Here is a 25,466-nt window from a genome sequence, read left to right as displayed (position 1 = left end):
TTTGGTGACTCTTTCCCTGGGCACTGCTTTGATTCTAGAATCTCCGGAGACCTATATAGAATGTAAATTAGGATATTTGGGTGGCAGGGGGCAAATTTTCTCAAGGGCTTCCCAGGTGGTGCTAGTGATACAGAATCTGCCTGCTAATGCAGGTAGACACAAGAGTTGCAGGTTAGATCCCTGAGTCAGGAAGATCCTCCGGAGGAGGGCATGGTAACCCACACCACTATTCTTGCCTGCAAAATCCCATAGACAGAGAAGCCTGGCAGGCTGCAGTCCATATGGTTGCACAGAGTCGGACAAGACTGACGCAACTTAGCGCGCATGCAATTTTCTCAAATTTGCCTACACATTAGACTTACCTGTCCCCCCACCTATAAAAAAAAAACCTGGAGCCGTTTTAGACATCCTTTATTTGGGTGTTTCAGACCAATTAAGTCAGAATCTCCAGGTGATTCCAATGTGCAACCAAGTTTGAGAATCACTGTACCTCACCACTATAATCTAGGAGTTAATCACTATGACCAAAGAAACAAGGAAACAAGTAGATATTTTGTTGCAAGTCCCAATTTAGAGGCTTTAGATTAAGCCACACTAATTGCGGTGGCAAAGCATAGCATTTCAAGCTATATCTACATGATATTAAACACACTGATAGAAAGAGGGAAAGTCAGCAACTGAATCATTTTGAATTACTTTACCAATCAGAAATAGCAGGCTATTTGTTTAAATGGTATATTTTATATTTGGCATTAATCCTAGTTCTGTAGAAAAGAAGAACCATTAGGATGTATATATAGATAGAAAGAAAATTATGATAAGGAGCAGGCCCACATGACTATGGAGGATGACAAGTTTCAAGATATGCAGGGCGAGTCACAGAAAGAGACTCAGGAGACCCAAAAGGGCAGCAGGGTCTTGAAAGGAAGAGGCTGTGTTTGAGTTTGAATTCAAAGGCAAGCAAAAGATGATGTTCCAGTTCAAAGGCAAGAAGAATCCCCTTTTACTTGTGAGAGGGTCAGATTTTTTGTTGTTCTCTTAAGGCCTTCAAATGACTGGATGAGGCTCCCCCACACTAGGGAGAGCAATCTTCTTCACTTAGTTGCTGATTCAAATGTTAATCTCATCCAAGCACACCCTCATGGAAATATCTAGAAATATGTTTGACCAAATATCTGGGCACCCGAACAAGTTGACACAAAGTTAATGACTACACAGGGTCCTATACCTACCTTCTAGCCTCCTCCTGGGCTAATTTCCCCTTTCACAGACCCAGTTGCCGTACAGATGACTCAGATGATGAGGCTCTCCGACCAAATCCCTCTCAGTGGTTCCTTCTCATCCTGTGGACAAACACGGCCACGGTTAATAACAGTTAACACCAGGCACTTAGTATTTGCTAGAGGATGCGTCAAATATAGTATCAAATTTAGCCCTCCAGAAAATATGAAGTAGGGACAACTCATATCCTCATTTTGCAAATGAGGGAATTAGGACTTGGAGAAGACAAGTCATTTCTCTCGGTTGTCATAACATGTAAGCAGAATGGCACTAGAACCCAATATCTTTCCAAATATATTTGATCCCTTATTCCGCCTCCAGTTTTAATATTTTATCTTGAAAAATCTTCAGCCTACATTGTTTCTTTCCATAGCCCATGATCTAAAACTATTGCCTTCTAAAACGCCATGTGATAAAAGCAGTAAGTGTCCATAAGGTATAGGAAGAACGTAAAGCAAAGAATACCTTACCTTCAATGAGGAGTTAAGAAAGCATCACAGAGCTGGGACAGCTAAGCTGCCCCTTGAAGTTGGATTCGGGTGGCAGACCATCAGTGTTAAGGGAGAACACGCATCAAGGTCAGAGGCCTGCTGAACACAGCAAGTTCAGATTGCTGCAAGGATCTTGGGCTTGCTTTGGTTCAGATGTCAGGAGGGAACGGCCAAGAGATGAGGCTGAAAAGGTAGGCAGGGACCAATCACTGTGAATTACATTGTATTGTCCATATTGAGAAGGAGAGAGATGTGATCCAATGGCACTGTTGAGAGTCCCTCTGGAGTAGACGACAGGATGAAGCGTAGATTGAGAGGGAGTCCGTTAGAGGTGGGAAGATGGTTGAGAGACAGAAAACACAGTACTTCTCTGGTTCAGCTTTAAAGAAGAGTAGATTTTGACAATTCAGTATGCTTTGTGGTCAGTAATATTCAAATAGATGGTTTAGGAATATCCACAATGGGAATTAGTCCTTCATTATCAACTCAATATAATTTAGCAAAGCCATGAATTACTTGAATTCATTATCTCACTCAAAAACATGTATTAAGTGCCTAGTTTTCCAGGCATTTTTGTTGGAACTGGGAATACAGAGAGATACCCAAAACTTCCCTACCCTATCAAAGCCTACATTACAGTGGGACAGCAGTCACACATTTAAGTGCATACATAAACTATTTTAGGTGGAGATTAGTGCTATGAAGAAGAGTGGAGTGTGGAAAGGTGAGTGAGTTTGCAGGCAGGAGGGAAGATGAGGGACTTTTAGCTAGGTTGGGGCAAAGGCACTCCGGGGAGGTGATATTGGTGCAGGGAATGGAAGGGAATAAGGGAGGGAGCCAGGCAAGACCTAGGAGAACCTTCTAGACAATGGGAACAGCATGTGAAAAGGTCTTGAGGCAGGAATGAAGTAGGTGTGTTCACAGAAGAGCAAAAGACCAGGGTGGCTGGAGTGAGCTAGGGTGTGAATACAAGGAGATGAGGTCAGAGAGGCCGAGGGCAGGACACGGAGTTGAAAGTGACAAAAAGAGCATGGTGCCTGAGAACAGGAGAACCGCAGATTAGGAAAACTTCTGAACAGGGACTTACTTCCTCTGAGGAGGTCACATGGGGAGGGAAAAGGATATAATGAGGAAGATGAATTTATTGGGTGTAGAATGAATTGATCGGAATCTTGATTTCCAAAATGATCCAGCAAATCTATGGCTGATGTTGATCCTCATTTACTTTGTGTTACTTCGTGTTAACTTTGAAAGCAAAGTAGAGCTAAGAAGTCCTCCAAGCATTCATTCATTTCTTTCTTCTCTGTAGAAAGGAATAGACAAGGAATTTTACCTACTAATCACAGTCTTTGATGAGAATCTGAGCAGGTATCTTGATGAAAATATTCAGAAGTTTACCTGGCATCCCTCCAGCATTGACAAGGAGGACAAAGAATTTGTGAAGTCCAACCGAATGCACGGTATGAAAAATTGTTTCCTCTTGTAAAGTCAAATCATAATCACATTTGAAGTGAAAATGTGTGGAATGCTTTAATTATCTTAAGCTTGGTTTCTTGGGTATTGTCCTTGGTCATGACTGAAACATGTTGTGGCTTCAGCCTCACAAGGCATGGTGAAACTTCTCCATCTCAAGAGATGTGAAACTTAATTAATACTTCTAAAGCACTTCATCAGCTTTAGATAAAATAATACAAAATCTGAACTAGCAAAGGTCACAGTACATAATAAACATAGAAAATTACTGTTATATATCTGTGGGTGTATATACAGATATATATATACAGATAGATATATATATATATATATACATAATTTCATCCCAGAGCAACAGAATACACATTCTTTTCAAGTGCAAAGAGAACATTCTCCAGGATAGATTATACACTAAGTCACTAAACAAGCCTCTGTAAATTTAAGAAAACTGAAAACACATCAAGCACCTTTTTTGAAAACAATACTATATAAGACTGGAAATTAACTTTGAGAAAAAAACTACGAAAAAAAACACAACAGGTGAAGGCTGAACAATATACTACTAAACAACCAATGCATCACTGAAGAAATCAAACAGGAAATGAAAAAATACCTAGAGATAAATGCAAATGAAAACATGACAATCCAAAACTTATGAGATAGCAAAAACAGTTCTAAAACAGAATTTAAAAGCTTACTTCAGGAAAAAAGAAAAATTTCAAATAAAACCAGAAATAAGTGAATAGAGACAAAAATAGAAAGGATGAATGAAATTAAAAGCTGGTTCTTTGAAAAGTTAAATAAAACTGATAAATGTTTAACCAGATTCATCAAGAAAAAAAAATGGAGAGGACCCAGATCAATAAAATCAGAAATGAAAAAGGAGAGGTTACAAAAGACACCACAGAAATATGAAGGATCATAAAAGACTACTACAAGCATCTATTTGCCAATAAATGGACAACCTGGAAGACAGGGACAAATCTTTAGAAGTGTACAATCTACTAAGACTGAATCAGGAAGAAATAGAAAATATGAATAGACCACTTATCAGTAAAGAAATTGAGTCAGTAATTTAAAAACTCCCAGCAAACAAAAATCCAGGATCAGATGACTTCACCATATGGTAGAATTGGAATTCTACCGAATATTTAGAGAAGAGTTAACACCTACATTTTAAAACTATTCCAAATAATTGCAGAGGAAAAAATGCTTCCAAACTCATTCTATGAGTCCACCATCACCCTGATACCAAAACCAGACAAAAGTATCACACAGAAAAAGGAAAATTACCGGCCAATATCACTGGTGAACATAGATGCAAAAATCCCCAACAAAATATTAACCAACTGAATCTAATAATGCATTAAAAGGATAATGTACGATGATCAAGTAGAATTATCTCAGGGATGCAAGGATTTTTCAATACCCACAGAACAATCAATGTGGTCTACCACATTAACACGCTGAAGAGTAAAAACAGTATGGTCCTCTCAGTAGATCCAGAAAAAGCTTTTGACAAAGTTCACCACCCATTTTTGATAAAAAATTCTCCAGAAAGTGGGCATAGAGGGAACATACCTTAATATAATAAAAGCCAACTGTGACAAATCCACAGCCAACATTATACTCAATGGTGAAAAGCAGAAAGCAGGTCCTCTAAGATTAGGAACAAGACAAGGATACCCACTCTTGCCAATTTTATTCAACGTAATGATGGAAGTCTGCTGCTGCTGCTGCTGCGTCACTTCTGTCGTGTCCGACTCTGTGCGACCCCATAGACGGAAGCCCACCAGGCTCCCCCGTCCCTGGGATTCTCCAGGCAAGAACACTGGAGTGGGTTGCCATTTCCTTCTCCAATGTGTGAAAGTGGAAAGTGAAAGTGAAGTCGCTCAGTCGTGTCCGACCCTTAGCGACCCCACCGACTGCAGCCTACCAGGCTCCTCCATCCATGGGATTTTCTAGGCAATAGTACTGGAGTGGCTTGCCATTGCCTTCTCCGGATGGAAGTCTAAGTCACAGTAATCCAAAGAAAAGGACATAAGTCATCCAAATTGGAAAGGGAGAAGTAAAACTATTACTGTTTTCAGGTGGCATACAATACACAGAAAATCCTAATGAAGTCACCAGAAAACTACTAGAGCTCATCAATGAATTTAGGAAGGTTGCAAAATACAAAATTAATATACAGAGATCTGTTGCATTTATACACACTAACAGTGCATTATAAGAAAGAGAAATTAAGAAGACAATCTCACTTACCATCTCATCAAAAAGAATAAAAGACCTGGGAATAAACCTATCTTGAGAGGCAAAGGACTTGTACTCAGAAAACTATATGACATTGATGAAGGAAACTGAAGATGGAAAAGACGAAAACAGATGACAAAGATATGCTGTGATCTTGGATAGGAAGAATCAATGTTTTTGTTTGTTTGTTTTTGGTTTTTTGTTTTCAGTTTTATTTATTTTTTTACTTTACAATATTGTATTGGTTTTGCCATGCATTGACATGAATCTGCCCCGGGTATACATGTGTTCCCCATCTTGAACCCCACTCCTATCTCCCTCCGCATCCCATCCCTCTGGGTCATCCCAGTGCACCAGTCCTGAGCATCCTGTATCATGCATCAAACCTGGACTGGCGATTCGTTTCACATATGATAATATAAATGTTTCAATGCCATTCTCCCATATCATCCCACCCTCGCCTTCTCCCACAGAGTCCAAAAGACTGTTCTATACATCTGTGTCTCTTTTGCTGTCTTGCATACAGGGTTATCATTACCATCTTTCTAAGTTCCATATATGTACTTTAGTATCCTGTATTGGTGTTTTCTTTCTGGCTTACTTCATTCTGTATAATAGGCTTCAGTTTCATCCCTCATTAGAACTGCTTCAAATGTATTCTTTTTAATTGCTGAGTAATATTCCATTGTGTATATGTACCACAATTTTCTTATCCATTTTTCTGCCGATGGACATCTCGGTTGCTTCCATGTCCTGGCTATTATAAACAGTGCTGTGATGAACATTGGAGTACACGTGGCTCTTTCAATTCTGGTTTCCTCAGAGTGTATGCCCAGCAGTGGGATTGCTGGGTCACATGGCAGTTCTATTTCCAGTTTTTTAAGGCATCTCCACACTGTTCTCCATAGTGGCAGTACTAGTTTGCATTCCCACCAACAGCGTAAGAGGGTTCCCCTTTGTCCACACCCTCTCCAGCATTTATTGCTTGTAGACTTTTGGATAGCAGCCATTCTGACTGGCGTGAAATGGTACCTCATTGTGGTTTTGATGTGCATTTCTCTGATAATGAGTGATATTGAGCATCTTTTCATGTGTTTGTTAGACATCGGTATGTCTTCTTTGGAGAAATGTCTGTTTAGTTCTTTGGCCCACTTTTTGATTGGGTCGTTTATTTTTCTGGATTGAGCTGCAGGAGTTGCTTGTATATTTTTGAGATTGATTCTTTGTCAGTTGCTTCGTTTGCTATTATTTTCTCCCATTCTGAAGGCTGTCTTTTCACCTTGCTTATAGTTTCCTTTGTTGTGCAGAAGCTTTTAATTTTAATTAGATCCCATTTGTTCATTTTTGCTTTTACTTCCAATATTCTGGGAGGTGGGTCATGGAGGATCCTTCTGTGATTTATGTCCGAGAGTGTTTTGCCTATGTTCTCCTCTAGGAGTTTTATAGTTTCTGGTCTTACATTTAGATCTTTAATCCATTTTGAGTTTATTTTTGTGTATGGTGTTAGAAAATGATCTAGTTTCATTCTTTTCCAAGTGGTTGACCAGTTTTCCCAGCACCACTTGTTAAAGAGATTGTCTTTTCTCCATTGTATATTCTTGCCTCCTTTGTCAAAGGTAAGGTGTCCGTAGGTGCGCGGATTTATCTCTGGGCTTTCTATTCTGTTCCTTTGATCTATATTTCTGTCTTTGTGCCAGTTCCATACTGTCTTGATGACTGTGGCTTTGTAGTAGAGACTGAAGTCCGGCAGGTTGATTCTCCCAGTTCCATTCGTCTTTCTCAAGATTGCTTTGGCTATTTGACGTGTATTTTTGTATTTCCATACAAATTAAAGCGTCTGCCTCCAATGCAGGAGACCCGGGTTCGATCCCTGGGTCGGGAAGATCCCCTGGAGAAGGAAACGGTAACCCACTCCAGTATTCTTGCCTGGAGAATCCCATGGACGGAGAAGCCTGGTAGGCTACAGTCCACCGGGTCGCAAAGAGTCAGACACGACTGAGTGACGGAATGGAAATGGATACAAATTGTGAAATTATTTGTTCTAGTTCTGTGAAAAATACCGTTGGTAGCTTGATAGGGATTGCATTGAATCTATAGATTGCTTTGGGTAGTATACTCATTTTTACTATATTGAAGGAATCAATATTTTTAAATGACCGTTTTGCTCAAGGCAATCTACAGATTCAATGCAATCTCTATCAAAATATCAAGGGCATTTTTCACAGAACTAAAACAAATAATTTTAGAATTTGTATAGACATACAGAAGACCCCAAAAAGCCAAACGAATCTTGAGAAAGAACAGAGCTGAAGGACTCAATGCTGCCTGACTGCAGATAATCAAGGGGCTTCCCGGGTGCTAGTGGTAAAGAATCTGCCTGCCAATGCAGGAGACATAAGGGACACAGCATTCGATCCCTGGGTTGGGAAGATTCCCAGAGGAGGGTAAAGCAATTTACTCCAGTATTCTTGCCTGGAGAATCCCATGGATAGAGGAGCCTGGAGGGCTACAGTCCATAGGGTTGCAAAGAGTTGGACATGACTGAAGTGGCTTAGCATAGTAATCAAAATAGTTTGGCACTGGCACAAACCCAGACACACATCAATGGAACAGAATAGGCTAAAAATAAACCCATGTGCTTCTGTAAATTACTCTATGACAAAGGAGGCAAGAATATAGAAAGGAGAAAAGACAGTCTCTACAATAAATGTTTCAGGGAAAACTGGACAACTACACGTAAAAGAATGAAATTAGAAGATTCTCTAACACCAGTATACAAAAATAAAATGAATGAAAGATCTAAATGTAAGACTGGATACTGTGAAATTCGCAGAGAAAAACAGAGGCAGAACACTCTTTGACATAAATCCCAGCAATAGTTTTTTGGATCTGTCTCCTAAAGAAAAAAAAGTAAAAATAAGCAAATGAGATCTAATTAAATTGAAAAGCTTGTGCACAGCAAAGGAAACCATCAACAAAAGGAAAAAACAACCTACTGAATGGGAGAAAATGTTTGCAAATGATATGCCTGACAAGAGATTAATAGTCAACAAATATAAGCAACTTGTACAACTCAAGATCAAAGAAACAAACAATATGATTAAAACCAATACAATATTGTAAAGTAATTAGCCTCCAATTAAAATTTTAAGAAAAATGGGGCAGAAGAACTGAAGAGACATTTTTTCCAAAGAGGAAATGCAGATGGACAACCAACAGGCACCTGAAAAGATGCTCAACAACATTGCTCCATCAGAGAAATGCAAATCAAAACCACAATGAGATATCAGCTCACGTCAGAATAGCTATCATCAAAAAGAACACAAACAGCAAATGTTAGAGAGGTTGTGGAGAAAAGGGAACCCTTATACACATTGGTGGAAATGTAAGTTGGTGCAGCCATTGTGAAAAACAGTATGGAAGTATCTCAGAAAAATAAAACTAGAACTACCATATGACCCAACAATTTCAGTTCTGGAAACAAAAACCCCAAAACCACTAATTCAAAATGATGCATGCAGCCCAATGTTCATGTATGTATACATACATACATACATATACATATATATATATAAGGAATAAAACTCAGACATAAAAAAGGAATGAAATTCTGCCATCTGCAACAACATGGATGGAACTAGAGAATATTATGCTTAGTGAAATAAGTCAGACAGAGAAAGACAAATATCGTATGCTTTCACTTTATATGTGGAATCTAAAAAATAGAACAAATGAATACACACAACAACAATGAAAAAACAGATTCACAGATACAGAGAACAAACTAATGGTTATCGGTGGGGAGAGGAAAGGGTGAAGGGGTAAGATAAGGCTATGGGATTAAGAAAAAACACTGCTATGAATAAAATAAATAAGCTACAAGGGTATACTATACAACATATGGAAATATTGCCATTATTTTATATTAACTTTAAATGGAGTATAATTTATAAACATATTGAGTCACCATGTTATACACTTAAAACTAATATAATATTATAAATCAAATATGTTTCAATAAAAATTTATTTCAATGCCTAAAGCAAACATGGCAAGATAACAGACCTTGTTTTAAGACCAAGCATAGCATCTATTTATTGCCTTTAAACATTATGAGAAAATAGTGAAATAGCCTTCCCCTTCTCTCCTAAAGAAGTGCAAAAGAATGCCTCTCTTTCTCCCATGGAAGCCTAAAAATGTTCAAGGCTCCAAGTGACCCACAGCACCAGCTCAGAATTCTGTGGTCTCGGATGCTCTGTTGCAACTGAACCCCTTCTTGGACCAATGGAAAACAAGGATTAATGCACTTCCAACATCATCTTCTACAACAATAATTTGTTATAACTGAAGACAAAATTGGTTCCCAACCTTTCTAATAGCCCATATAAAGGTAAACTAAGCTATAAATTAGGAAACATAGCAATTCCTTAATGGAAAAGCTAGGGTGCAAAAGGAATCTATATACAGAGAAGCCTATATATAGAAAACAGAAAGCAACCTAATGGATCATGTCAAATCCAGTCCCTTGCTGGTTTGGCAATTTGAAATACATCTGTATATTTTAAACCTGCAGAATATGTCATGTTTAAGGCAAAATTCAAGGAAATTATGTATTTAGTTTAAGCTTCACGTTAATCATAAATTAAATTTTGTCTCCAGTCTTGCTTGCATGAGTAGGAGAAAGTTGGCCACAATACCAAAGAGAAAATGCCTTACATGGCATACAGTGTTTGCATTGCTCGTGTTATACAGTCTATGTTCCAATCTGCTTGTTGACTGTATAAATGAATGAATGAATGTTCCAGAAAAAGAGGCTTTTCTGGAGGGGGTGAGGGCATGCCACACAGCTTTGTGGTATCTTAATTCCCTGACCTGGGCCTCCAGCAGTGAGAATGTGGAATCCTAACTGCTGGATCACCAGGGAGTTCCCAGGAAAGAGAAGTGTTAAACTGGAGTTCCTAGGCAGCAGAGAATTCTCTACCACCCAGCCGAGGACTAAATTGTTAGCACGACAATTTACAATGAGATGGAGAGGAGGTCAGAGGGAGGTTCAGGATGGGGAACACATGTACACCCATGGCTGATTCATGTCAACGTATGGCAAAACCACCACAATATTGTCAAGTATTTAGCTTCCAATTAAAATAAATAAATTTAAAAAAATTTACAATGACATCTCTAACATTCAATGGACAAGACAGTTTATTTGCAACAGTATGGTCAAAGATTTCCTTCAGAAAGTGTGATATTCTTCTCAGCAGCTCCAGGCCTTATTGGAACTTCTGCTAATAATTCCAGATATTTGAGTAAAATTACCAAACACCACTCATTCAACAGATAAAGAAACAAAAGGTAATTTTATTTGACAATGAGATTCTAACAGGAGACCATTTACGTGTGTGGTGGATGGGCTGTAGGAGGAGTGGAGTAGGGGGTGTCTCTCTCCGGGACATCAAGCCTGAGACGAGTTAGGCGCAGTTGCCCCTCAGTGTACTCAGTCATAGCAGTCATCCCCCAGAGGGGCGCATGTAGCCGCTGTCAGTGACTTGAGGTTGATGTCAAAGAGAAAAGCAATTTGCACTTCTTTAGGTACAAAGACTTTTCATATCTAAGTGATCATTATTCAAAGTCTTGTCAGTTATTTTACTGAGGTTGGAAAATCAAAATTATCATAAGGCAAAATTATTTATTCAAGGACTAATCTCTTAAATAATCATGATGGTGTGATCACTCACGTACAGCCAGACATCCTGCAAAGTGAGGTCAAGTGGGACTTAGAAAGCATCACTATGAACAAAGCTAGTGGAGGTGATGCAATTGCAGTTGAGCTATTTCAAATCCTGAAAGATGATGCAGTGAAAGTGTTGCACTCAATATGCCACCAAATTTGGAAAACACAACAGTGGCCACAGGACTGGAAAAGGTCAGTTTTCATTCCAATCCCAAAGAAAGGCAATGCCAAAGAATGCTCAAACTACCGCACAATTGCACTCATCTCACACGCTAGTAAAGTCATGCTTAAAATTCTCCAAGCCAGGCTACAGCAATATGTGAACCGTGAACTTCCAGATGTTCAAGCTGGTTTTAGAAAAGGCAGAGGAACCAGAGATCAAATTGCCAACATCCGCTGGATCATGGCAAAAGCAAGAGAGTTCCAGAAAAACATCTATTTCTGCTTTATCGACTGTGCCAAAGCCTTTGACTGTGTGGATCACAGTAAACTGTGGAAAATTCTTCAAGAGATGGGAATCCCAGACCACCTGACCTGCCTCTTGAGAAACCTATATGCAGGTCAGGAAGCAACAGTTAGAACTGGGCATGGAACAACAGACTGGTTCCAAATAGGAAAAGGAGTACGTCAAGGTTATATATTGTCACCCTGCTTATTTAACTTCTATGCAGAGTACATCATGAGGAACGCTGGGCTGGAAGAACCACAAGCTGGAATCAGGGTTGCCGCGAGAAATATCAATAACCTCAGATATGCAGATGATACCACCCTTATGGCAGAAACTGAAAAGGAACTAAAAGCCTCTTGATGAAAGGAAAGAAAAGAGTGAAAAAGTTGGCTTAAAGCTCAACATTCAGAGAACTAAGATCATGGCATCTGGTCCCATCACTTCATGGAAAATAGATGGGGAAACAGTGTCAAACTTTATTTTGGGGGGGCTCCAAAATCACCGCACATGGTGATTGCAGCCATGAAATTAAAAGACACTTACTCCTTGGAAGCAAAGTTATGACCTACCTAGATAGCATATTAAAAAGCTGAGACATTACTTTGCCAACAAAGGTCCATCTAGTCAAGGCTATGGTTTTTCTACTGGTCATGTATGGATGTGAGAGTTGGACTGTGAAGAAAGTTGAGCACCGAAGAATTGATGCTTTTGAACTGTGGTGCTGGAGAAGATTCTTGAGAGTCCATTGGACTGCAAGGAGATCCAACCAGTCCATCCTAAAGGAGATCAGTCCTGGGTGTTCATTGGAGTTCAGTTCAGTTCAGTTGCTCAGTCGTGTCCGACTCTCCGCGACCCCATTCATTGGAGGGACTGATGCTAAACCTGAAACCCCAATACTTTGGCCACCTCATGCGAAGAGTTGACTCACTGGAAAAGACTCTGATGCTGGGAGAGATTGAGGGCAGGAGAAGGGGATGACAAAGGATGAGATGGCTGGATGGCATCACCGACTCGACGCACATGAGTTTGGGTGAACTCTGGGAGTTGGTGATGGACAGGGAGGCCTGGCGTGCTGTGATTCATGGGGTCGCAAAGAGTCGGCCATGACTGAGCGACTGAACTGACTGACTGAACCTCTTAAAACTTAGTGTCCCCTCCCCACTCCTCAAATCCCTCTTCACTGATTTGACATGCAAATATAATGTCAACCAATTGCAAGTCTTTCAAGTGATGCAATATCTATAAAATTAGTGAAGGGATGTCTGATAACTTCTAGAATGAAATGCAAAGCCATTGGCAAATGAGGATGTGACAGAATTAAATGAATAACTGAGGAAAAGACACTTAACAAGGGAGATGACAGGATAAGAGCCGGAAAAGAAAATGACTTCCATATCAAGAGTTTAAAAAAAAGACTTTGGGGAAATCCATGAAATCTGTAAATATTTTTTCAAGGATGATGCTCTTTATAATCTGCAAAGAAAAATATGAAATGAAGGATATGATACAATGCTATCAAATAATTTTGTCAGAAAAAAATTGCTTCAGAAAACAACCTGTTTATTTCTTATTAATTCTTAGAATTCATGTCCTGTGTATACATTGTTATATAGAACAGTTTCACAGTTTTAGTGTATTTTCATTATTTATTATTAATTTCAGTCTCCATTTAAATTTGATATACCACCTGAGTTTTTCCTAGTACTCTTTATTCTCTGATAATAGGATCTTCTGTAAATTTTTAACTTGAACACCACTGCCTCCATATGCACTGATAATCCTCCACTAAGGTGATGTGTTTTCAGCACATCTACAAAATAATAGTGGGCTCTGCTCTCCTTTTCCTTCCATTTAGCTATTAATGGCTATATGTATGGCAACCAGGCAGGCCTAACCATGTGCAAAAAGGATAGAGTCTCCTGGCATCTGATTGGAATGGGCACCGACACGGACATGCATGGAGTTTATTTTCAAGGGAACACCATCCACCTACGAGGGACTCACCGGGACTCTCTGGCGCTGTTTCCGCATGTCTCCACAACGGCATTCATGCAGTCAGACCGTGCAGGTAAACTTGGCAGGGCCAGCTCAGGTGACCAGATTCCTATCTTCAGGCAGGTATTCTTAGGGTCTTCCCCCAGAAGAAACTGGTTGAATCTGGGCATTTCTGGGGGTGCAGAAGGAAACAGAGCCTTGAGTAGAATCAGAGAATCCTAACTATTGTATTTCAAACACATAATGTGAAGGACAGAGGAAAAGCATCTAATAACATCCAGAAAGCAGAAGCAGGAGTCCTCTAAATGACCTGGCCTCACAAATTCTAGGAGAATGCTCTTGATTTCTATCCATGAACAATTCAGCTCCAAGAAAGAGTACTTTTGTTTGCTTGTTTATTCTCTTTAAACACAAACTTCATTTTAGTTGCTGCTCGGAAGCATCAACCAGACATGAGCAGCCTGGTGGTTGCTTCCAGGTTGTAGATGTGAACTTGTCTCCCCTCTCAAGAGATTGATAGTGGTCTCTTGATGAGTCCAAACAGGGACTTGCCTATTGTCATTCTCTTGGGTGCCCAGAAAGCAAGCTGTGTTGGATCCGGAGTCCATGGAGAGCCCATCGAAGTGCCAGTACCCATCCCTTTTTTTAGAGATTAACAAGTTAATTAGGTCACTGGGGCATTTTAATAAAAGATAAAGAGTAATATTTGGCAACATATGCTCTCTGATGAAAAAGAAGACTAGTAAATGCTGTGGATATTCAACATGTTTCTCCAAACCAACTTTTTCATTGGTCTTAAAATGAAACCAATATGCTACTCAAGAGAAGTACTTGCCTGCTCTGTCTCCTTTATGAATCGGTATTTACTTCTTTCTGTCACACTGGAACTGCATTGTAGATGCCACTCTCTGTCACTGGTTAAGAATTTGAGACTTGAGGGAAAAAAATTCAAAGAGAAAAGCAGATAGAGCTCTTCAAAGCTACTCTTTTCTATTAACAAGTAGTAAATATGACTTACGTCACCTCTTTACACATTAAACATTTCTACCTGAGACAAATCTAAAATTTTTAGTCATGAAAGACATATATAGAAAACATATGGACCCTGGGAGCCACCTAACCCCGCCTCAACCTTCACTTCTGGTTGCTGTGAGTGTAAATGCATCTTTTCTCCATGATTTAGTTATCTGTTTGAGAGAGGAAAAGTCTCCATGACTTACCTACCAAATAAAATACATCGATTAAAAATAAATTAAAGCAAAAAAAAAAGAGGCTTGAGCTTCAAAACATTTGCCAAAGAACTGCCTCAGACTAGGAGCTCCATCCTTGCCTTGTAAGCTTCTAGTATTCAACCTTTCTATGTTAATTGATTGATCAATTATGAATCACCCCAAGGGATGCCTTTGGAACAATTACTTTTAAAAAATTCACTCTTCAAGACCAAAAAGGGGACAAGAGGGAAACAGCCAAATAGTTTTAATCCATAGAAAGAGCATTCAAAGCTAGAGATGGCTGGAATAATTTTAGGGACATGGTTACTTACTCATGGGCCCTCCAGGCTTCTAAAGAGCTACATGACAATGCTTTCCCGTTTATGTTTGGCAGTGAGTATAAATCAGCGAGTGCTGAAAAGCTGAGTCATTTCACCTATTGCCGCCCCACCCTCTAAGCTGAAAGGAGTGCCCAAACATGGGTAGAGTAGCCTGTCAGCTGGAAGTCAAACATTTCCTCTTTGATCTTTCCTTTTTAAAACCACTTTGTTGATGTATGACTGAAACACAAAAAGCTGTATATTTAATACACGTAAATTGATGAGTGTGGAAATGGTATGCATCTGTGAACATATCACCATAATCAAGGCTTTAAGCTCCTCTTTGTTCTTAGAAAAGAAAATTCTTCCTCTGTTGAAGGGATGATGAGCATACAAATAGTGGGCTGCCTGGAGACCAGCACAGGCAGAGGAAGGTCTGGCCACCTCTGTTGTCAGAAGAGTCTTCTCTTTGTTTTTACAGAGGGTCACTGTTTCTGCCTGAGCGTGCTAGGGTACCCTATGAACCAATGGTTTAGGCTCATCCTGAAGGGATAATTTGGGAATATTTAGACACGATAGATGCTATCTCTGTGCACTGAAGATAGTTAATGAGACCCACACTCTCATTCACCTCTGAGAACAGAGTCAACTGGAGGAGATTTGTTGATTCAATAATTTCCCTGAGTTAACATCTTCCAATAATTTGATTTTGTATGATGATTTTATGGTGAATTTAATTAAAATATGCGTATCTGATGCCAAGGCATCTAGAAAATTCAGCTTAAAAAATCATATGGTTCTCAGTCAGATATGATGGTTGCTGTTTCTGTTTCCTTTTCATCTGGCATAATGTAGACCTACCACTGGAAATGAGACCCTCCTCTGCTCAAGGGCTTAATGAAAAAAATACATTTAGCTTTAAGAGTAATAGCTTTTGTATATTGCACCTTATAGCTTATGAAAACCTTTAGGGCAAAAGCCATGACTTCAGAAGATTGACCTAATTTGAACTTTGTCTAGGCAAGTAATTAGTTCCTTTTAAACTGGGCTGGGAGAAGATACATATCGATGATTTTTCCAGGAGTGACTATCCTCTTATAGGTGTGTACAATAGGGGAGACCCAGAGAAATCATTTCTTGGCAGCAACTTTACAAGTTTCTTTTTGTTTTTGGACATGACAGATGAGTTTCAGATGGTATTTTTCCCCCATACGTAAATATATTTACAAGTAATTTATTCCTCTTAGGGTCTTATTTTTAAATGCTATAGAAGGTTGATATCTTAAAAATCCACCTGACCGGTTATTTTGTAATAATTACGGAGGTTTGCTAGCAAACCAAAAGCAAACGCTCAAGCATCGCTCTGAACGCCAAGCCATTTCTCTTCCAGGCGTCTTCAGGGTCTTTGGCTCCACCCTGCACCACTTGGCGAGAGGCATGCATCAGATATATGAGGTCAGGAGCTGCGGCAATAAGGACCCTCCTGAGCAGCCCTATGGGACGATAAGAACCTTTTACATCGCCGCTGAAGAGGTAGAATGGGATTATGCCCCTAACAAAAACTGGGAGTTCCAAAAGCAGCACTTGGACGCAGGAGGGGAAAGGTACCACAGGCCGAGCCGCCGCCGTCTCCGGGGTGGGTTCGCACAGGTGCGTGGACGTTCGGCAAACGCGGAACCTAAAAGGGCCCGGGTGCGGTCTGCCCTGTCCTGGCGGACAGACATGTCACCCAGGAACACGAAAGCCTAGGGAAGTCGCCGGCCCCCTCCGAGGGAGCGGTCTGAAGCCAGTGTGGTCCCCGAGAGGCTGGCGGGCCCCGCGCGTGGGTCTGAGCGAGCGCGGGGCAGGTCAGCGCAGGGGCTCGCCTCCCGGGGACCCGGGGGACGCGGTGCGGAGACGCAGGGCCGCTGCGCAGAGCTGGGGGGCGCTGTAGATGGGCGGGGTGGGGGGCCGCCGGCGGTCACTGGCCGCCGGGACACCCGAGGGGCGGGGAAAGCGGAGAGCCCTGGGCTTTGCAGGAAGGGCAGGTCCCCTTGTTGGCCTGGTCCCCAGAGCGTCTGCGAGGCTGGCCCTCCTGTGGAGGCGCTGCCCGTGCAGAACACAGAGGAATCCGCGGGCTCGAGGGGCTCGAGGACCTCGCGCGCTGCTGAGCACGGGTGCCCTCCGGCCAGGCCTTCAGGACTTAACTGTCTGGAGGGCAGGCCAGCAGGCCTCCTCCCTAGGGTTAGCAGCTTCTGCCTGGGTGGCACCGCCCCATGTATGCAGGTGAGGGCTGGTTCACTCAGTCACTGGCAGAGGTGGAGTTGAACACTGACCTTTTTGAAGGACAAATCCGTGGTCTCATCACCATGCCATGCTGACGTTCATGCCCTGTACCTCTTTGATATTTATTATCACACTTCCCTTGCCCTCTGTTCCCCAGCCCTCATGCACCTTCTGTGGTTATGACCCCCTCCAACTCCTCTACACCAGCTATTAGGAATCGTAGCCTGTTCTGTTTTTCTTACTCGGTCTGTTTTGAGGGTTCAGGCTCATGGAAAGAGTATAATGGTGCCACCTTGTGGATAAATGAAGAAACAAAATCACTCCTCAGTTTTAAAAGATGTGCCTCAAGGGTTCAGTTCAGTTCAGTTCAGTTCAGTCGCTCAGTCCTGTCCGACTCTCCGCGACCCCATGAATCACAGCACGCCAGGCCTCCCTGTCCATCACCAACTCCCGGAGTACACTCAAACTCATGTCCACAGAGTCGGTGATGCCATCCAGCCATCTCATTCTCCGTCGTCCCCTTCTCCTCCCGCCCCCAACCTTTCCCAGCATCAGAGTCTTTTCCAGTGAGTCAGCTCGTCTCATGAGGTGGCCAAAGTATTGGAGTTTCAGCTTTAGCATCAGTCCCTCCAATGAACATCCAGGATTGATCTCCTTTAGAATGGACTGGTTGGATCTCCTTGCAGTATAAGGGACTCTCAAGAGTCTTCTCCAACACCACAGTTCAAAAGCATCGATTCTTCGGCGATCAGCTTTCTTCACAGTCCAACTCTCACATCCATACATGACCACGGGAAAAACCATTGCCTTGACTAGACGGACCTTGGTCGGCAAAGTAATGTCTCTGCTTTTTAATATACTATCAAGGTTGGTCATAACTTTCCTTCCAAGGAGCAAGCGTCTTTTAATTTCATGGCTGCAATCAGCATCTGCAGTGATTTTGGAGCCCAAAAAAACAAAGTCTGACACTGTTTCCACTGTTTTTCCATCTATTTCCCATGAAGTTTTGGGACCAGATGCCATGATCTTTGTTTTCTGAATGTTGAGCTTCAAGCCAACCTTTTCACTCTCCTCTTTCACTTTCATCAAGAGGCTTTTGAGTTCCTCTTCACTTTCTGCCATAAGGGTAGTGTCATCTGCATATCTGAGGTTATTGATATTTCTCCCAGCAATCTTGATTCCAGCTTGTGCTTCTTCCAGCCCAGCGTTCCTCATGATGTACTCTGCATATAAGTTAAATAAGCAAGGTGACAATATACAGCCTTGACGTACACCTTTTCCTATTTGGAACCAGTCTGTTGTTCCATGACCGGTTCTAACTGTTGCTTCCTGACCTGCATACAGGTTTCTCAAGAGGCAGGTCAGGTGGTCTGGGATTCCCATCTCTTTCAGAATGTTCCACAGTTTATTGTGATCCACACAGTCAAAGGCTTTGGCATAGTCAATGAAGCAGAAATAGATGTTTTTCTGAAACTCTCTTGCTTTCTCCATGATCCAGCGGATGTTGGCAATTTGATCTCTGGTGCCTCTGCCTTTTCTAAAACCTGCTTGAACATCTGGGAGTTCATGGTTTACATACTGCTGAAGCCTGGCTTGGAGAATTTTGAGCATGACTTTACTAGCGTGTGAGATGAGTGCAATTGTGCGGTAGTTTGAGCATTCTTTGGCATTGCCTTTCTTTGGGATTGGAATGAAGACTGACCTCTTCCAGTCCTGTGGCCACTGCTGAGTTTTCCAAATCTGCTGGCATATTGAGTGCAGCACTTTCACAGCATCATCTTTCAAGACTTGAAATAGCTCAACTGGAATTCCATCACCTCCACTAGCTTTGTTCGTAGTGATGCTTTCTAAGGCCCACTTGACTTCACATTCCAAGATGTCTGGCTCTAGGTCAGTGATCACATTATCGTGACTATCTTGGTCGTGAAGATCTTTTTTGTGCAGTTCTTCTGTGTATTCCTGCCACCTCTTCTTAATATCTTCTGCTTCTGTTAGGTCCATACCATTCCCTTGGAATCTCTAATTTTCTTGAAGAGGTCTCTTGTTTTTCCTATTCTGTTGTTTTCCTCTATTTCTTTGCATTGATCACTGAGGAAGGCTTTCTTATCTCTCCTTGCTATTCTTTGGAACTCTGCATTCAGATGCTTATATCTTTCCTTTTCTCCTTTGCTTTGATTTAAAATTCATTCAAAGATTCACCAGGTTTCCCTGGTAGCTCAGCTGGTAAAGAACCCACCTGCAATGCAGGACACCCTGGTTCAATCCCTGTGTTGGGAAGATCCGCTGGAGAAGGGGTAGGCTACCCACTCCAGTATTCTTGGGCTTCCCTGGTGGCTCAGACAGTAAAGAATATGCCTGCAATGTGGGAGACCTGGGTTTGATCCCTTGGTTGCGAACATCCCTTGGGAAGGGCTGCTGCTGCTAAGTTGCTTCAGTTGTGTCTGACTCTGTGCAGCCCCATAGACGGCAGCCCACCAGGTTCCCCCGTCCCTGGGATTCTCCAAGCAAGAACACTGGAGTGGGTTGCCATTTCCTTCTCCTATGCACGCACGCATGCATGCTTGCTAAGTCACTTCAGTCGTGTTTGACTCTGTGCGACCCTATGGACAGCAGCTCTCCAAGCTCCTCTGTCCACAGGATTCTCCAGGCAAGAATACTGGAGTGGGTTGCCTGGATGGGTAGCCCTTCCCAGGGAGAAGGAAATGGCAACCCACTCCAGTGTTCTTGCCTGGAGAATCCCATGGACAGAGGAGCCTGGTGAGTTACAGTCCATAGGGTCGAAAAGAGCAGAACCGACTGAAGAGACTTTGCATGCACGCATATGCGCCATACACCACCCACAGACTTTCTTGAGATCTTTACCGTGGAAAAACATAGCAGGGTACAGAACAACATATGGAATCTGAAGGAATGCACGGTGGTGGGGTGTGCGCATGTGCATGGGTGAACATGTTCCTGAGGTTGGTTGGTCCCAGGAGAATGTAATCTCAAAGTGCCTTTAGGAGTCTCTGACTAAGTCTGGCCCTATGCAGCACCCAGCAGGGTTTTGTTTTCTTTTAAATTGAGACTAATTGCTTTACAATGTTGTGTTGCTTTCTGCCGCACATGAATCAGCTGTAAGTATACATATATCGCCTCCCTCTCGAGTCTCCCTCACCGCTCTCTCCCCATCATTGGTGCCTCCAGGCCATCACAGAGCATCAAACTAACCCCCCGTGTTACAGAGCAGCCAGCTGGTTATCTATGCAGCATCAGCTCCCTATTTCACACACGGTGATGTGTATGTGTGTCAGTGACACTCGCTGAATTTGTCCTGCCTTCTCCGTCTCCCATTCGGAGAAGGCAGTGGCACCCCACTCCAGCACTCTTGCCTGGAGAATCCCAGGGACGGGGGAGCCTGGTGGGCTTCCGTCTGTGGGGTCGCACAGAGTTGGACACGACTGAAGCGACTGAGCAGCAGCAGCTCCTTCCCCCATTGCATCCAAAAGTCTGTTCTCTGTGTCCCAGCAGGGCTCTAGAGCAGTGGTGCCCAAGAGTGGACCGTAGGCCAATACTGGACTGCCACATCTAAAGCCCCAGAGATGCTTTCAAATGCAGATTCCTGGCCCCACTTCCACCAGTCTGATGTAAAGGACCAGCTCCCCAGGGATATCCTGATCAGAGTCAGGTTTCGGAAGCACTACTCCAGTGCCCACACCTCCAAATCATGCAGAAGCACTCAAGGTTTTTCTTCCCTCTAACAACTTTAATTCCTGTTGCTTCTGATTTGCAGACATGGAGATATATTCATGAACCACACTGAAAACTGGATCGGCTCTCAGTACAAGAAAGTGGTTTACAGGGAATACACCAGTGGAGAATTTGTGGAGATCAAAGCTCGACCGCCACAAGAGGAGCATTTGGCACTCCTGGGTATGGCACAGATCACAGCCGTGCACTGCCAGCACACACATACACGCACACACACACCCGGTTAGACATCTTCCCAAGAATGAATGGAAGAACAGAGTAGCCTGACTGCATTCATACAAGGGAGACAGCCTGCTGCCCTCCCATCATCAGGGAGCATGCTGTGTGCTCAGCTCACACAAACAGTAGCATAAGAAGACCAGCAGATGACACACAAGAGGAATCCCTGTCATCCAGGCAGTCTAACCATCACCTGCTGCCATGAAGGTCCTTGGCCACCCCTCTGCTGAGCCAGGAAACTTTCATCTGAAACACCGATGCCTCAGAACAGCAGCCAGAGTGTTTACATGGCTTCTCCAAGGTTCTCAGTCATCCATGGCCACTGCCTTCACAACACACCATGAAAATCATTCTGACAAAAGAGAAACCTTTTACTCGAGAAGCAGTGCTTGGGTGAACAGCATGGATTCAGTTCCGGTGGCCCTGACTTCCTGGCCTTCTCAGAACTGACTTCATCTCTCTGATGCCCTGAGCTGCCCATGAGATTGGATAAACTCTTCCTGCTAACCTTCCCCACTTGTCCTCACCTGAGTGTCACCCCATCGTGAAGATGAGATCTTAAAGCAGAGGGCTAATCTAGATGACTTTTCCGTTTTTAAATGTACAAGGCAACTTATATAAATACTAAGGCTTTAATATGTTTCTTATTATCAAAATAATGCATCACACGATTATTAGATTCATAAATTATTAACCGGCCCATCCATCTTCACCATCTGCTAACATCAGTTCCCAAGCTTGCTTTTCATACCAATGAGTCATCTCCCATGGGAACATTCCTTCTTTTGAATCTCTGAATCAGAGAACAGATCTCTGAAGAACGGGTGCTGATTCTGCAGAGGGGGCTGGGCTCAATTTGGTTTGCTCAGGAAAAGGACACAGACCAGCGACTTCATCAGTCAAGCTCAGCACCACTTCAGTCAGGGGAGCAGAAGGCCCATCTGTCCGTTTGCTGCAGATCAGGGAGAGGCCTGAACCCCAGAAACTGCCAAAGCCCCCGGACAGGCACACTGGTCATCACTGCTCCCTGTGACCCACCAGGCAGTAAACCAGAAGGCATTCACCCCTTCTCACCAAAATAGCACAGCATGTGCAGTTTAAGCGGCAATGAAAATACGTTGATTTTCTTACATGTATGCATATGCCCCATCTATAACTCTATCCCAAAACTACTTTAAAAAACATGCCTAAATTTTTCTTTTCTATTTCTAGCTTTATCATTTTAAAAAAAAACAGTGTGCTTTTCAGACACTGTCTGATTCATGCTAAATATTTGTTTTAAAGATAATAGTAGTCCAACAAATTTTAGATTATTTAGGCCTTTATCAGTACAGTCCAGGACTGGTTCCGGGAACTTCACGGGCATCAGAATGCTCAAGTCTCTTGCAGTAAATGGCTTAGTACTGTTGGCCCTCTTATGTCTGCATCCATGAATACCGACAGCCAACTGCATTTCTCAGGAAAGCACTAAAACCACGGTTGAACCAGTGAACAATGGATGTGTGTGGTCAGACTCTCAACTGTGAGTGTATTTCCCTGTGAACACAGTGTGCAGATACATCCCTAGAACCTCAGGGACCAGATCTGTGGTGCTTCCACTGGAAGTCTGTTTCTACCTCTCTCAAGGGATCCCTGTGTGAGTGATGCTCTGTCAGTGTGGCTGAGCAAACTGCATTTGTGTCTTGTTCTGAGGACCAATGGGCACCTGTGCTGGGTGAGGGCATCCCATGGCAACGAGGGTACAGACCTCTCCAGGGATGTGTGTGCCAATTTCCACTGGCTCTCATGCTGGTTAACAGAAATGTGTACACACAACTTTCTGAAGAGTGCATGTCTCATGCAGATATCCAAATACTGAGAAATAGCATTGGATGTTTGCACATGCATTAGTGAAATCACCATATTGATCATAAATCAATATGTTTATGTTTTAATTTTATTGTCTTAGAAATTCCTTTTATACTCATTATTTCATTGCATCCTCACTATTATTATATTTACCAGATAATGAGCAATTTTAAACTAACCAAAGGTTACACACGGGGATTACAATGAAAAGTCACCACGTGTTGTGGATAGTTTTTCCTGGAGAGTATGTCTCAGCAGTAGTAAAAATGTAAGCATTTATGGAGTACTTACTATGTCTCAATTTACTGAAATTAGCACTTTACATATGTTACTTTATCTAATCCTTACTGTAACCCTTTGAGAAAGGTAAGACCATGTTACAGATGAGGAATTTGACTCAGGTAGGTTACTTGACTTATTCAAAGCCTCTCTAATAAGTAAGTGAAGGAGGCAGGATTTGAATCCATATTGATCCAACTGCAAAACATGACATGATATTTAATGCTACCCAATGTCACCTGCTAAAGGAAATACACTAATAACAAGGCTAACCTTTGTTTATTTTGTCAAATACACGTGAATTACACCAGTGTTGAAAAGAGCAACGATAATGCACACAGACCTGTGTTTTGCCTTTAGGCCCAGTGATTCACGCCAAGGTGGGGGACTCCATCCTGATCATATTTATGAACAAGGCCAGTCGGCCCTACTCCATCTCAGCCCAGGGTGTGGAGGACATGGATAGTGGGAAGCAGCTCCAAGTGCCTGTCACAAAGCCAGGTAACTGACCCCAGAGGTCTGCGCCATGCCGATGAGTACTCCAGGCTCAACTCCTTTCTTGTCTGATCTCTGAGGGGTCTTGGAAAGCTCATTGTAACATCATTACTCCATCATTACGTTCCACCCATTACCCCGATATGAAATTACTATTCAGCCAATGACTGTTTGTGGAGTTTCTAGGGCTCAATTAGAGACCTTAAAGGGTATTAAGACATAATAACAGCTAGCACATATTGAATATTAACCTTGTGCCAACTTTTAAATTTAGAAAAAAATGTAAAAACTCACTTATTCTTATAATAACTCAGGGAGATAGACACTAACATATTTCTTTGAGCCTGATACCACTGATTATAATGGCCATTATTACTTTGTTATTAAAGGGAAAAAAAAGTGCTGTCAGGACTTCTCTGGTGGTTGAGTGGTTAAGAATCTGCCTCCCAGTGCGGGGGACCTGGTTCAGTCCCTGACCGAGGAGCTAAGACCCTGTGTGTAACTTAAGTCTGCACACCACCCCTACTGACCCTGAGCTCTGGAGCCCACGCACTGTAACGAAGATCCTGTGTGTCGTAACTGAGACCCAAAGTGGCCAAATACATAAATACACTGTTTAAATGCTGCCAATTAAACTTTAACATGACATGATGGAAAGATGCATCTTGGCATCAGATACTCTGCTGCTGCTGCTGCTAAGTCACTTCAGTCGTGTCCGACTCTGTGTGACCCCATAGATGGAAGCCCACCAGGCTGCCCCATCCCTGGGATTCTCCAGGCAAGGACACTGGAGTGGGTTGCCATTTCCTTCTCCAATGTGTGAAAGTGAAAAGTGAAAGTGAAGTCGCTCAGTCGTGTCCGACCCTTAGCGACCCCATGGACTGCAGCCTACCAGGCTCCTCCATCCATGGGATTTTCTAGGCAAGAGTACTGGAGTGGCTTGCCATTGCCTTCTCCGATACGCTAAATCACATCCTGTTATTGATGGAATCTGGTAGTGGTACGTTTATTTAACAGGTGACTGAGGCACAGAGGTGGCTCAGAGGTTAATGCGTCTGCCTCCAATGCGGGAGACTCGGGTTCGATCCCTGGGTCGGGAAGATCCCCTGGAGAAGGAAACGGTAACCCACTCCAGTATTCTTGCCTGGAGAATCCCATGGACGGAGAAGCCTGGTTAGGCTACAGTCCACGGGGTCGCAAAGAGTCAGACAGGACTGAGCGACAGAACAGAACGGACGCACAGAGGAGTAAAGAGCTCAACCAGGACAGACGTTAGGAATGGTGGAGCCGGTGTGACCTCAGGACCCGAGCTCTTGACCATGCATTTCTCTCAAGATGCTTCAAATGAGTTTGGAAGGAAAAAAAAAGACAAGATGAATCATTTCAGCAATAATACAGATTATACATGTT

The 25,466-nt window shown here is 42.5% G+C and overlaps 1 protein-coding gene and 1 long non-coding RNA gene across 15 annotated transcripts in view; one reads left to right on the top strand and one right to left on the bottom strand.

The window, feature by feature from the left end:
• Nucleotides 1-25,466, top strand: part of LOC148773936 (ferroxidase HEPHL1-like) — a 226,320-nt gene that overhangs the window by 8,739 nt on the left and 192,115 nt on the right. For all 9 annotated transcript variants that reach the window (XM_088832474.1, XM_088832477.1, XM_088832476.1 and 6 more), the window contains 5 exons: nt 3,082-3,232; nt 13,530-13,742; nt 16,591-16,804; nt 21,238-21,377; nt 23,922-24,062. In XM_088832474.1, the coding sequence (XP_088688600.1) occupies nt 3,082-3,232; nt 13,530-13,742; nt 16,591-16,804; nt 21,238-21,377; nt 23,922-24,062 (859 nt within the window). The remainder of the gene's footprint in view (nt 1-3,081; nt 3,233-13,529; nt 13,743-16,590; nt 16,805-21,237; nt 21,378-23,921; nt 24,063-25,466) is intronic.
• The window catches only part of LOC148773939 (uncharacterized), a 48,251-nt gene that overhangs the window by 7,140 nt on the left and 15,645 nt on the right, over nt 1-25,466 (bottom strand). For 3 of the 6 annotated variants that reach the window (XR_016036444.1, XR_016036447.1, XR_016036446.1), the window contains exons 2-5: nt 13,679-13,841; nt 3,171-3,399; nt 1,752-3,075; nt 1,233-1,343 (exon numbers count right to left, since the gene is read on the bottom strand). This is a non-coding gene — a long non-coding RNA (uncharacterized LOC148773939). Of the gene's footprint in view, nt 1-1,232; nt 1,344-1,751; nt 3,076-3,170; nt 3,400-13,678; nt 13,842-14,504; nt 15,433-21,627; nt 23,926-25,466 lie in introns of those variants that run through there. The other 3 variants (XR_016036449.1, XR_016036448.1, XR_016036445.1) reach the window with 3 other exon arrangements.

This window comes from Moschus berezovskii, chromosome 25 (genome assembly GCF_049115385.1).
Source record: "Moschus berezovskii isolate FMDL1 chromosome 25, NW_MosBer_1.0, whole genome shotgun sequence".
Taxonomy (NCBI): domain Eukaryota; kingdom Metazoa; phylum Chordata; class Mammalia; order Artiodactyla; family Moschidae; genus Moschus; species Moschus berezovskii.
The sequence above is the reverse complement of the archived record's forward strand: the minus strand, read 5'-3'. Positions and strand labels throughout refer to the sequence as shown.